Genomic DNA, 13,976 nt, shown 5'->3' with positions numbered 1-13,976 from the left:
GACAGAAATTAAGAACTATAATTTGACATTTGTTCACTGAATTTAAGATATTTTACTTTCCTTCTCTGTTTTCTGACTACAACATAAGTGTATAGTGTAGCCAATCATGTATAATCTTATTTGTTGTGATTCTGGTCCAAAACTATAACTGATAATCAGATGTGTGTGTGTGTGTGTGTGTGTGTGTGTGTGTGTGTGTGTGTGTGTGTGTGTGTGTGTGTGTGTGTGTGTGTGTGTGTGTGTGTGCGCGCGCGCGTGTGTGTGTGTGTGTGTGTGTGTGTGTGTGTGTGTGCTGATCAAGTCAAGTGCACAATATTGGTCTTTCATTTATTAAATTGGCGATGACAGAGTATGTTCGAGGAGATCTAAAATGCTCAATTAAAATGTTCACATGCTTGGTTTATGCTGGATCATTGCTGCCAATAGTGTCGTGTCTAACATTTTATTTTACAAAAAAAATCCTCGAAAATCATTTACATGAGACGAACCTCTAAATGGTTTAATATGTATGTACCACATGATTCTCTCACTCGCTCAATAATTAAATTCTAAGGAGTCTCTGTATATCCAGATTGTCAATAGTTCAAATATGTAACTTCCTGTTGCTATCATTTAACCAGAGGCTTTTGAAGAGATCTAAATAGATCTATATGAATAATTTAGATCTAATCTAAATAGAGATTGAAACATTAGGCATTCTTCATGTGATATCTGTCGCAGCACCGCACTACATTTCCCACAGTGCATTGGGGGGCATCTGACGCACATTCGAAGATAAAAAGGGCCGTCAGCCGTCATCCGTTAGTGACGCTGAGACCATAGAGCTGTGCACTGTGCTCTGGGCCGTTCCTGTAAGACGACATTTGAAAAACAACCAAACGCTGTGCAAGAATCCCTCACAGGACAGGTCGTAATCATGGCAGAAGGAGACAACAAAAGCTCAAACATGCTCGTAAGTTGTACCGTGGTTTCTGTAACTCAATATTTCAACGATTCGGACCTTGAGCTATTTAGTGTAGCGTTACTGCGTTGGTATAATAGCGATCGATCCCTTATCCGTAGCTGTCTGGGCTGTGTACAGGCCTTTGTCTTAATGAGGATTAGCTAGGGCAGGTTAGCTTGAAAAGCGCACATCATCCTAGCCACCTCGTTGAGGTTCAAACCGACGAACCGCAGGGCTGATCTGTGTGTGACACTGACGTGATCTACCGCCCTGATACACGAGGAAACCACCCCGCCGGATGCTCGATCAATCGATACTGCGGTGCTCGCCAGGGCTTTGTAACGTGAACACCACAGCCCCTGTTGCTTGCCATGAGTGGTTCTGTATAAATGTAGAGCAGCAGAAACGGTCTCAGAGGTCACGGGTAACCTCCATGAAGCTCTTATCCAGAGGAAGATTGCGCCTTCCGTTGTGGGGCGACCGAAGTACAAAGCGTCCTTTTTCAAGGTCTCCGCGGAGAGTTGCTAAGCGATGTTTCCTTACGATTACCCCCCCCCCCCCCCTTGATAGGGGAAACAGGCGACCAAAATCCCAATTGCAAAGCCTACATGCCTTGAGTGCAATTAATTGATTGTCCTCAAAGATAACCGTTCAGAAGATGCTCTGGCAAACTTGCAATGAAAGGGCTCTAATTAGTGTCCCCAGTGTGGTCTTCGTGCCTTGGGTCCAGTATTGGTGTTGGGCAAGACTCTGACCATTAATATTCACTCTATTCACACTATTTTTCCAGGCGCAGGAAACGGCCCAGTTGGAGGAGCAGCTTCAGGGCTGGGGGGAGGTGATCCTGGCCGGGGATCAGGTGGTGCGCTGGGAGAAGCCCTGGTTCCCTGGTGCCCTGATCGGAGCTACCACTCTGGTCTTCATGTAGGTCCCCCCTCCACAGCAGCTGCATGTACGGTGGATGTGTTTGGTTGGCCATTGTAAAGTCTTATCAGACTGCTGGCTTGCATCTATAAAGGTCGGGGAGGCAATTGGTTAACATGTCTATACAAGTATCCATCTCAGGCCATGCAACAACAGACAAATTGTACTATGGAAGTGTTTTTATTTTTTGTTTTAATTATCATTGCTAATGCAAAACTTTGGTTAGTTATTGGGTGATTGGGTTTAACTTCCCGTTCCTGTTGTGTCACGCTTGGTCAGTCTAATTTGCGAGCATATCTCTGACAAGGCCAAAGTAAAACTGCACGTTGGCCATCTTTCAGTGACCCGTTTTGCTACTTTTAGTGACCCGTTTTGCTACTTTTTGTCTTCTTGTGATTCCTTACATCAACCCTCACACTTAACGTGAGATGTAAAGATTCCTTTCAGTGTGCTTGCATGCCATCTGTTCCGCCTTTGGCTGTGGTGTTGTACTTCAGTCTGACCTCTCTCACCCCTCTGTCCCCTCCTCCAGGCTCATTTACTATTTGGATCCCTCCGTGCTGACGGGGGTCTCCGGCTCGGTTATGTTGCTGTGCCTGGCTGACTACCTGGTGCCCACCCTGGCCCCCCGCATCTTTGGCTCACACAAATGGTAAGACTAGAGGTCTGCGCGAATCCTATTTCCGCCGAGACCTCGCCGACGCCGTGACCCTGAGCAGGGTAGGGTCCCACCGTGGTTCTATTCTATTACCGCTGCTCCGCCGTCGGTCCCTCGTTGTGTGTCATCATGCCAGCGTGGCTCTGAGGAGGCTTGGACTCGTCACTGATCATGAGAGAAATGCATGAGAGTGCTGTGTAACCTGCCTGGGAGTCTGCCCTTAAGGATCAGATGACGGGAGCGTAGGAAAAATGTTGCGCAGCGAGTTGAGTCAGCAGAGGAGTGATGATGCGCTGTAAAGATGGCAGTAAAATGTGTGTGTGATGGAGTCAACGTAGGCTTGTAATAACCGGCAAGCAGGTACAATGATGTGAGCGCCCAGCCATGCTACATTAAAAGTGCGAGCCCCCAACCGCGAGAGATGAAGATGCGAGATGAAATGCCCAGGAAGGCGTGGCAGGAAACGGGTTTAGCCTGAGCTCTGCAGAATCTCTGAAGCGAAGGAGATCCGTCCTGATTTTGGCTGTGCAAGGCTCAGTCTTTGACAAGCATGCATCTACCGTAACTCATCATCTTGCCCACACAGTGTACACTTTGTTAGGCTAACGTCCAAGATGGACATGCAGGCTCAAAATGAAAACGAATTGACTCGCAAGCTTAAATATTTGCAAACCACTTGCAACGACAAAGAGCTCTCTGCATGAACACTTATAGAGCTGGCCTGGGGTGTGTTGTAGGGGTCAGCCCTCGCGTGTGTAGTACTGGTTTTCACACGGTAGTGTGAGTCCCTCACTCGTTTTTTGCCCTCCCGCTGGTCGGTTCTGTAACCTACTTGTGTGAGGTCCATGTTATATAGATGGTACCAGGTATCGCACATGATTAACATCTAATGCAGTTGAAAGGTTTTTTCTTCTGCTCTTAATCACATGGTTTGTGGACCATAAATTTCCTAGGGTCTCTTCCCTCTTAGACATTGGTTAGGGTTTGTCATATCTAGGACAAAGGCGGGTTCGAGTGTATATACACAGAAAACAAAATGGGGGATCCAATCAGAACTCTGTACAGATTTCCCAGGTCCATTAGGGTCCAAGTCTGTATCCAGCCCTGAAGACCCCCAGCCTGGACCAAGGCGGTCAAGCTCTAGATCAGGTATCCATCTTGGGTCAACATGAAATGTCATGTTGACCCAACCCCTGAACAACTATTCCAATGCTGAAACAAAGCAATAAGCATGGCAACTTAACTGGTTGGGCAATGGTTTGTGCCAAGTCTTTTCCCTCGCCAAAAAAACTGCAGACGGTAAAGGAAGATGAATTTCACAAATCAGGAAGTGGTAAGACCAGTGTTTACAATGGGCCGGCAGCTAACCCCAGACCTATAACTCAAAACGCCAGCTTACACCATTGATCTTTAGGCTTCCCTCTCCAGTCTAGCCCTGGTAGTGGTGTACATGGGGACAGCCCCCCCTTCCCAGACAGCCAGGCCTCTGGGTTTGAGTGACGGCGTGCAACTGTTGAGGCATCTTGGGTGTCTGACTCCGGTGCCCAAAGCCTCCAGCATGCAACTCTGAGTCAGCAGGACATGAGAGTTAAACCGTGTTAGCTCTGGAGGAATCTAGGGGCTCATCCAGCAAGCTTCAAAGGATCCTTCCTGCCAGGGTGCGTCTTGCACTACTACAGGTTATGCGTCATGCTTAGATGAAACCAATCACACCTTTTTGGTTTTGGTCTAAAACCATGCATAGTTTGCCTCCTTCTACTTTGCAAGAGCAAAGCCACAGACGGGATGCTTGACTTGAGCTGAGCAGACTTGACTGCGTCTCCCAGCTCCTCGCTTTGCTGTAGCCTTTGAAATGTCAGTCGTACTATTTGAGGATCTGTGTTCTGTCGTCCCCATCAACGAGGCCGTGTTCCACATACGGAAATAGAGCGTGACAGCAAGGCGGAAGAGGAACCCTGCTATCCACACCTAGTGTGGAAGTCCTCTTTTTGTCCCCGCTAGGGTTGCCGCGGTATACGGTGTTACCGGTGTTGAGGCCAACACAGATTATTCGGTGTTGCAACACCGTTTTTTTGTTTTTTCAGTAATAAAAAACAAATTTAGTAAAAATGAATAATATAATTATAATTAAGAAAATTAAAATGTGTAGAATAGGCCACAGTTCTGCTCTGTGCGGGAGAATTGTCGCGCCGAGAATTGACATGCTTCCTTAGACCGGTAACCATAGCAACGCCGGTAAACAAACCCCGCGAAGCCCAATCTTATATAAAGAACGTTATAAGACGCCGAGAATTGGCGCGCGGCCAGCCGCTGTCACCGAGTGTGAGAGGAGAGTTGACGGAGAAGATGGCGGTTGACCTATAGTTTCAAAGTTAATACCGGTAATACCGGTGTTGACACGAGCGTACCCGCCAAGATATTGTGCGGGGGATTTGCTTATTGCCGTTTCATGCTTTGCTTGCTTATCTCGGATGAGCAGTTGCAAAGTCGTCCCTGCACTAGTTGGGGGGGAAAATCATGGGAGTGAAATGTCTAAGAAAATTATGATCTATTTAATACTGGTCCCCTCAATAAGTGAGTAACATTTATTTATATAGCGCTTTTCACAGACGGGGTCACAATGTGCATGGTAGAAAAAGTACAACATATAAACTTAATTTCAAACTCGATAAGCTTCTGTCTTTAGCCCAGTCTCCTTGGTTGTATCGCATGAAAAATCATGCCCATCATGTGCCCAGCTATTTCTGGCCTGCTCCACTTCTTCCTGCAGAAGTCCTCATCCCTCCCCTCTCTCCTCCCTCCCCTGTGCAGGACCACAGAGCAGCAGCAGCGTTTCCACGAGATCTGCGGCAACCTGGTGAAGACCCAGCGGCGTGTGCTGGGCTGGTGGAAGCGACTGTTCACCCTGAAGGAGGAGAAGCCCAAAGCGGTACGTTCCCTCCAGGTGCACCGGCACAAGGACGGCAGTCACTCGCTAAAAGGGGTCAGATGACGCGCACCAGGTGTGAGTGGGATTAGCCCAGGACAAGCCATTCCCTGTGCTTTGGGGACATCACACGTGGGAGTGGACTGTAGAAAATGTTGCTCAATCCGGCATTCATCCAGCATCGACTCGACCTCATCATTGCAAAGGAGGGTCACCCCTCAGTTGAGCCCTCGAGTATTAATAAAGGTTAAATTAATTAATCTAGGCCCTCCCACTTGTGATGTCACTAAAACGCAGGAAAAGGCAGGGTTTCCAAAAGGATTGTAATGGCTAATCATGGTCTCACCTGGTGTCTTAATACCACCCCTTTGATGATTACTACAGTGCTGCCTCCCGGCTGTTTTTTATTTTATTTTTTATTTTAATAAAGTAGTCTGCCGTGGATGTCTGCACTGCTTCGGGGTGGATTCTTTTTGTACAATGATGTTCTTTGTGCGGGTGGAGGATAAATCGGTCCCGCAGTCAGCTGAGGGAGGCGCCCCTCGGCTCTGGGGGGCCCGAGTCGGGGCCCTGCTCAGACCAGGCCTCGGGTCAAGCATCTTAATGTTCCGAACTTCAGTGACGTGTCGTCATACGCCCCATTGTTTCACTTATTTGATTAACGTATTAATTATTAGATTACGTGCCTTGAGTAACAGATTTTCTGTTTTTAAGCAATGTTCGATTCCAGTTAACGTCGTTATCCCCTTAAAGCTGGCGTTATTGTCAAGGCTCTATATCGCTGATGGTACAGTGTGCTGGGAAACGTTTTCACCGTCTCCTGTTCTCCTCCGCAGTACTTTGCCCTGGTGATCAGCAGCCTGCTGGCCATGGCCTTCATCGGACAGCAGGTGCACAACCTCTTCCTCACCTACCTGATCGGTAAGCAGTGCCGCCTCTCCAATAGGACTCGCCCTGGACCGCGAGAGCGATGGTAGTCTGTGAAAAGCCCGCCTCTTCCTCTTTAGTCGGCTGCTGTCAAGCTGCGGTTCCAAAGTCAGGAAATGTATCTGTGTTAAAGGTCTCGCCAATAGCGTCATTAGATTGAGCATAAGGACAGTAGTGTTACTTTCACTTGACGTTGTACTTCTGGAGGTTGTTGTTTGATGTATAAAAAACGATTGCATTCAAATCCCATAACGGTCAAATGACTATAGTTGACTATAGTCATTTCACTTGACTATAGTTTCACTTTCCTATAGTTTTCCATAAAGGCTTTTTACGATGCAGTATTTGCCTGATGGCACGTTGGCTAGTCGTCTTGCGACATGCTGTGGCAGCCTGTGAATGCAGCATTGCGTCACTTCCTCATTCTTCCCCGTGACTCAGCAGCCATCAGTGATGCCGATCATTATCGGGCTTGTGGCGCCTCAGAACTACTGTCGCTATTGTGCAACATCTTTGGTTTCACTGATGCAAATGTTATAGCTACTCCCCTCTGCCATTGTTCATGGTCATATGTACATTAACTAGGTCAAATGATTTGAGGCTAGGGATATATATTTTAGAATCATTATTTTGCCTAATATGTTAATTGTCTTGGCATCAATACATCAGGTGCTCTGACCCGTTGTGTTTTTGACTGAATAGCATGGTTTGGCGGGCCTACCTGTGCAAACTCTGCCCTTGCGCTCGGCGGAATGATTGCTTAAGCTAGCGAGCTAGTCATGGGATTTAGGGGAAAGCTGGGATTTATTTTTTTTCAGCTGGATGCGTTGAAAATCAGGTTTACCCTGGCTCTTCTCCAAATTGCCTTACCGTCAGTAAAGGAAACATTTTTTGGGAGTAATGGAACCTAGCTGAAAACATTGGATTTGATTTGAAAATGTCAGAAAATGAATCGCTATCAAAATGACATTGGTAGAGATGAAATGGCTGGCTGACAAAATGTCAGTACAGCCCTCCCCAAACGGAAGCCGGTTGGGTCGCTGCGTGCGCTCAACCAGGCGCCTGCACTGTGGGGGGGAGGGGGGGGGGGGGAAGAGGGACATGAAACGTGTCGAGGCTGTTTTATACGATTATAATTATGGGGAATGGTGGAAAGATGGTTAGCTAGCATAATGTCTTACTTGACAGCCCTTTTGAACCTTCATTTTTGGGTTTGAATTTGTCGGCTGTTTGAGAAATCGTAGATCGTTGAGAGTACAATTTTAGATTGTTTGTCTTGATCCATTGTACAAATTAGTTTTCTACAAACTCAGTTTTTATTTTTCTCTAAACTGTTATTCATGAATAATTGCAATTAATAATTTTAATTAATATGAAATATACTAAATTAAAAAAAAAAAACACTTGACCTGTAACCCAACTTCCAGAGGAACCAAAAAAAAACGAATTCCCCCCCTCTGTCCTTTTCCAGTGAGCTTCCTGCTGCTTCTGCCCGGGATGAACCAGCACGGCGTCATCACCAAGTACACGGCCATGGCCAAGAGGGAGATCAACAAGCTGCTCAAGCAGAAGGAGAAGAAGACCGAGTGAGGACCGCGGCCCGAGGGCTCCGGAAGGATGGAACTGTTGCGCAAGAAAGAACGGATGATAAGGTTTTAAGTTTATTGAAGGCCAGATGAGGAACAAGGAAGTTGTGGTGGTTGAGTTTATTTTTTTTTGTTAAAATAAGAAAAAACACAAAAAACAAGGTTTCCTCTTCTACCGCAGAACGTGTCTGCGTCTTCTCGTGAGCCGTTTGTTTGGCTCATCCCTCCCTCGTACACAAACGGCGTTTGTTTTGAGTTGCGTTCCCGCCAGATTACACGATGTAGGCTGTAGTCCCAGCGTGGGGGTCTTTGGTTTCAGCACTGTCACTCACTATAGGGTTGGGTGGGATCCCCCCCCCCCCCTCACGTTTCTTCATGTTAATGTTTTGGGTTGGTTTTATTTATTCAAGGCTAAGGTAACGCTTTTTAAGCCATTCTCTTTATTCGGGCAAAAGTGACGCCTCACTTGGGTATTATAGCATTTCTTGGATTTTACGATGATGGCTAATTCAGGCACACTAGGGTGAGTTAGCCACGCTAGTTTATCGTGTGCTTTGTTCAACTTTTTCTTAAAACTGCAGCACTAGAGAACAAAATAACTGGATTCAGATGGACACTCGTCTGCTGTGGCAGCAACTGGTAGCTTTGTATTATATATATTTTTTTGTCTACTCGAGCCTGCTGCTGATAGCTGACTGTGGTGGTTCAATTAGCGCTTAGCTGTACACGCCCCTTATGCGCTCTTCTTAATAAACTCAAATCTGGGGTGGCTGTAACGATGTAAATAGGCCGATTCCTGAACCCGGCCCTCGGATCGCTTTCTCCCAGTCGCTCTGTTGGGCTTTTCTTCCATTTTTTTTTTTGTGCTGTCATCGTGTGTTATTTTTGGTCCAATTCAGTTTTGTCCGTCATTTCACCTTTTTATGTGTCTTTATCAAAGATCTTTAATGAATAAAGTCTGCTTTAAATTAACTTTAATTCACACTTGTCCGTGTCATTTTTTTTATTGCAGTGATTTGAAATTGACTCAGACTTATTCATGGGAATGACCAAGCTAATGCAGATGATATTTGACCCAAACAACCGTATAAAGCGTTGCATTGTACTCTTGTTTAGCTGGAAGGTCCGTGGTGACCGCTAGTTCAGTCTTGTGGCCCACATAGCGCTGTCCTCTGCTCCTCTTGGCCCCCATGGGGATCGAGCTGACTGTAGTCTGGCCATGTGTTGCTTTGACCTATGCAGCGCCATTTTCAGTTTGCCCTTCCACTCAACCAATGCCTCGAATATTCTCTCGTTGTCTCTTATCGTAGATAGTTTCCCCCTGAATACCAGTGGCCTAGCATTGGATCAACATATCTTGTATAAGCTGTTCTTCGGTTATGTTTCTGGTATTAATCGATTTGATCAGACTGAATTTCATTTAGGAAGAAATAGGCGCCAGAGGGCGCCGTTTAGCCACAGTAACTAATCAAGCGATTGTAGTAATGGTCACTCGAGTCCACACGGGTGGGAACTATATGGAACAAAGTAATTTGAGGAGTTTTTCCTCTAACCTGTAAAAAAAAAAAATGGTACAAAAACGAGGCCCTTTGCTTAAGGATATTTTAGTGTGGTGATTATATCAGTTCTTTTAGATATGCACAATGATGGCGGGCTGCTCTGTATTAATATAACTGTACGCTAGAGGGCAGCAGTGTGTTGCATTAGGCCTTTATCTTGAGCACGTTGCATCTGGTTTATTTCATATTAATGTAGAACAGTTCCATTAGTCTTGAGATCTGAAGAATCAATCCTACAAAACGTAGCGGGACGTTGTGGACACACTCGTGGGAGACCATTACTCGGTCATGTTAATCGACGCAGTCCAGCAATGCGATGTTGAGATTAAAAACCGTGATGGGAGGGATCCATTTCCCCGTCCTGACACTGTTAGTAAACAACTCGGGTGCGACACCGGGGAACCATCTGCCTTCCCGGTATGTTTCAGGATGTTTTTAAGGAAGTGCGGTGCGCTGCACGTAGTCGGCAGGAGAAAACACTCATAATGTGGGTGGGTGAGTGCGTTAGGTCTATATGTCAAATGACATTCATCGTCTCGTTTGCCATTTTCAGTGTCTCCCTGGTGACCGTATTAAAACGCAATATTATGCAATACAAAAACCATCTGTGCCCTTTAAGTAACATTATTTATTGTGCTTTATTACCAATAACATACGCTGGTGTTAAGACGTATGACACCACACCCACTCTCCAGCAACACATAACGGACTGTTCTGGGAGCATCTGGAGAGGGCCAGTGGCGTCTCCCTGGGTCTGCTAGTCGTTCGCGGCATGGGGGCCCCCATGACGTCATCTGGCGCTGCCAGCGCTCACACAGGCAAAACTTTATGTGGGCCATGAATTGCGCCATACACAGAGGCGATATGCCAACGGACCGATAGCATTGCAAACACACGCACACACACACACACTACTCTGTCTCTCGTCAGTGCAAGAACACCAAGACCCAAAAAGGTTTACTGCAAGAGGAAAGTGCTGTGTTGGTTTAAAGGTGATTTCATGTGTTTTTGTTTGCTATATATGCTGTGCCTCACAGAGTCCATTAGGCAGGCTGCTAGCCAGCTGTTGTCAGCATCTCTCTCCCTCTCTCTCTCGCTCGCCCCCCCCAGACTTCACAGTGAGTGTACTGCCGATTTAATGATGTGTATAAGAATAATAAGCTGCTCATATGCATTTAATGTTGTATAATAATCAACCGCTTGCTAATATGCATGCCTCAATCGTCTCCCCTTGGAAAGTATTATGAGCAAAAGTACGTCAATGGGAATTGCATGACGTATTTGGATCAAGGAAAAGTTGGTCTGCTATAGGGCCTTGAGTGGCTGTAGAGGGGTGGAGGTGGTAGAGGGTGGAGGTGGTTGGGGTGTGATCACACACACACACACACACACCCCATAGCTCTGGTGGAGGTTAATTGCCACTCCTTACTGGTAAAATCAACCAGGCAGTACAGGATGTAAAGCTGCAGGCCTCCTTTCTCGCACGACTGAACACTTTTCAACCCAATAGGAAGACCACTTGAAAGGAGGATTTGAACTGCCTACAAGGGATTGTATATTACTGTTATTACCATGGGCTCATTCCATTTTAAAGCATCTATAAAGAATGAAGAAGTTAACAATGTATAATGTTCAGTCTGATTGATGGCTACACAGGATATAATATATATCTTTATTTACATAAGCAATGCATAGCAACAATTACGTTATTTTTACATTTCATGTTAATGACGTTGATTTACTTGATCACGTGATCTGGAGCGTACTTCTAACGGCCCACCCTGGAGCTATAGAGAGGGACGAATCCACATGACGAAGAACTAATTCTAACCTGCTAGCCCTGAAAGAAATGTCAAGAGGCAATGGGAATCGGCTGGCCTGTCACGACTCCTCCCCGCGTTTAACCTTTCCCTTTGTTTCGCTGTCGTCTGAGCTGCGGATCTGTTCGGCTACGATGTGATTTAACGGACCGGAACTGAGCTGCTACGGCTCAGCGGCTGCAGGTGCTGCATTGGACGTCGTCTTCCCTCCGTGCGTCCGTAAAGAGGCAGGCGTACCTGTACTGCTTTGAACCGCGTGTTAACAGTGTGCCTCCGAGGCGTCTGAACCAGATGTGGGAACACCTCAACTCCTGGTTCAGTGTCAGCTCTTGAGTGAGGTGGTGAGGGGTTCACTGATGTTTTATGACGAGCAATTTTGTGGCGTTTTTGTGTTGAATAAACAAGGGCCCGATTTTTGGGGATTCGCATTTTATTTTAAAAATTCAGGTGAAAACCATACGGTCAATTATATAAGGCATCAACATCAACAACAGTTTGGCTTTTTTAAGTTTTTCTATAGAGATTTATTTTCACAATTTCACAGGACGACCAGAGATAAACAGGAGTGTACAGCTAAGGCACAGTGCTACTCTGAGAGAGAGAGAGAGAGAGAGAGAGAGAGAGAGAGAGAGAGAGAGAGAGAGAGAGAGAGAGAGAGAGAGAGAGAGAGAGAGAGAGAGAGAGAGAGAGAGAGAGAGAGAGAGAGAGAGAGAGAGAGAGAGAGAGAGAGACAGAGAGAGAGAGAGAGAGAGACAGAGAGACAGAGACAGAGACAGAGACAGAGACAGACAGACAGAGAGTGACAGACTGACACAGAGAGAGAGACAGAAAAAGAGAGATACCGACAGAAAGAGAGAGAGAGAGAGAGAGAGAGAGAGAGAGAGAGAGAGAGAGAGAGAGAGAGCCCCTGTGAATACAACATGTGTGCTTCATCCAAGAAACATTGCAACATCCTTGTAGTATTTTAAATAAAAAATGCCCTTGATGGCATTCACATGACCTGTGGTCCCACCTGCGTCCGACGCAAAGGGTTAGATCCTTCTGAAATGTACTTATACTTTAGAAACTGTTAATCACCTATAAATAAATATTTACATTAATTAATTAGCTAATACTAAAATACCCATTGATCAGAAATGGCTGTATCTTTTCAAATGGGTAGAAAAGTGACTTAAGAAATAATGACCATGGTTTTATGGTGGTGGGGAAACACCCATTTCCTTTGTGCCCCTCACAAACACCACACATGAAAAGGAAAGAGAACACAAGCTCATCAACCTTGTCAATAGCTTTTTCCTCTTTCTACATTACCTATATTAAAAACAAGAACTCCTTTATTACTGAGAATGGCAGCTCACTGTAGAGACTCTGTTTTACATTGTCTACCGTGCCACACGGAGCCACGCCATAAGTATTCATGAACACAGTGACACCACCACTGCCTCTGGGTTTGTTCCCAATTATAATATACTCTGACTACATTTAGGAATACCAGACTTATCTTGCCTGCGGAGGTGTGCATAATACAAAGGTACTTTGGTCGCCATTGTTGTGTATAAATGATTAAAAAGACAAGAACAGAAAAAAAACAAGCAAAAGAAAAAAAAATAAATAACCAACTCCATGTCGGTGTGAATTGAATCGAGGCTCCAGCTTTCTCTCCAGAGTAGAGTCCCTCCGGTCAGGAGAAGAGCTGATAGCCAAAGAAGGGCTCTCTTGGGTCTGCCGGCCCTCCTCCTCCTCCTCCTCCTCCTCCTCCTCCTCCTCCTCCTCCTCCTCCTCCACCTCCCTCCACATCCCAGTCGGACCCCACTGTGCTATAGAACCATCCACCCATTTGGGAAAACACAAACCCATCTGCTCTTAAGGCTTTCTGTCATCGTCACTGTCGAAAATGTGCCGTGTTTTGTTTCCCTTCCACGTCTATTGTGTGGTCAAGCAAACATTTACATTTGTGCTCTGGATTAACGATAAAATAAAAAGGTGCACATGTTTGAGAAGAGAAGAAGAGCGAGAGAAGGAGGAGTCTGTTTCCAACGATGGTCTACACACCAAAGCCTGGTGACTCGATGCCCCAAACAGACAGGATGTCGCAAAGAGGCCTTTTGAAATAAAGGCAGACGCTCTTTTTTTACAAATACGAATCGTACCCACTGCACCAAATATCAGCATATCGAATATTAGTCATTGACTAAAATAATATTATAACCTATCTCTGAATAAATAGCTCACTCAGCATCGAGCGCATCAGCTGTCAGCTGATCGATCCAAACGTCAAACGAGCTGAGACTTTAATGTCCTCTCCCTTCCTCTCTCTCTCGCTCACACACACACAGACACACACTCGCGCACGCACGCACGCACGCACACACATGCAGGCAAATACACACGTGCACGCAGGCACACACACGCACACACTCTGCAGTGCCAAACACACCCATAGGACCGGCATTCTGCAGACAACAACAACTCCTTCATGACAAACCGGATACACACTCGCACAGACACACACACACCTCCCCCCTCCCTCCCCCATTACCCTGAACCCCGACACATACGACCAATCAGGAACGCAGGGCGCTTATAATCGCAGATTCGTCCAAAGCTCCCTCTCCCTCCGGATCAAAATAAAT

The 13,976-nt window shown here is 46.1% G+C and overlaps 2 protein-coding genes across 2 annotated transcripts in view; one reads left to right on the top strand and one right to left on the bottom strand.

The window, feature by feature from the left end:
* The first annotated feature begins 766 nt into the window (after positions 1-766).
* On the top strand, positions 767-8,942 carry arl6ip1 (ARL6 interacting reticulophagy regulator 1). The gene is made up of 6 exons (XM_030343578.1): positions 767-952; positions 1,734-1,867; positions 2,400-2,519; positions 5,337-5,454; positions 6,288-6,372; positions 7,850-8,942. The coding sequence occupies exons 1-6, from the start codon at positions 917-919 to the stop codon at positions 7,966-7,968; spliced, it is 612 nt and encodes a 203-aa protein (XP_030199438.1). The 5' UTR covers positions 767-916; the 3' UTR covers positions 7,969-8,942.
* Positions 8,943-13,133: 4,191 nt separating this feature from the next.
* Positions 13,134-13,976, bottom strand: part of xylt1 (xylosyltransferase I) — a 39,360-nt gene continuing 38,517 nt past the window's right edge. The window contains exon 11 of the mRNA XM_030348038.1: positions 13,134-13,976. This exon is cut by the window's right edge and continues 466 nt beyond it. The gene's annotated coding sequence lies outside the window, so the exon portion shown is untranslated.

Source organism: Gadus morhua, chromosome 2, assembly GCF_902167405.1.
Source record: "Gadus morhua chromosome 2, gadMor3.0, whole genome shotgun sequence".
NCBI classification, from domain to species: domain Eukaryota; kingdom Metazoa; phylum Chordata; class Actinopteri; order Gadiformes; family Gadidae; genus Gadus; species Gadus morhua.
Note: the sequence above shows the minus strand (reverse complement) of the source record. Positions and strands in the feature narration are given on the sequence as shown.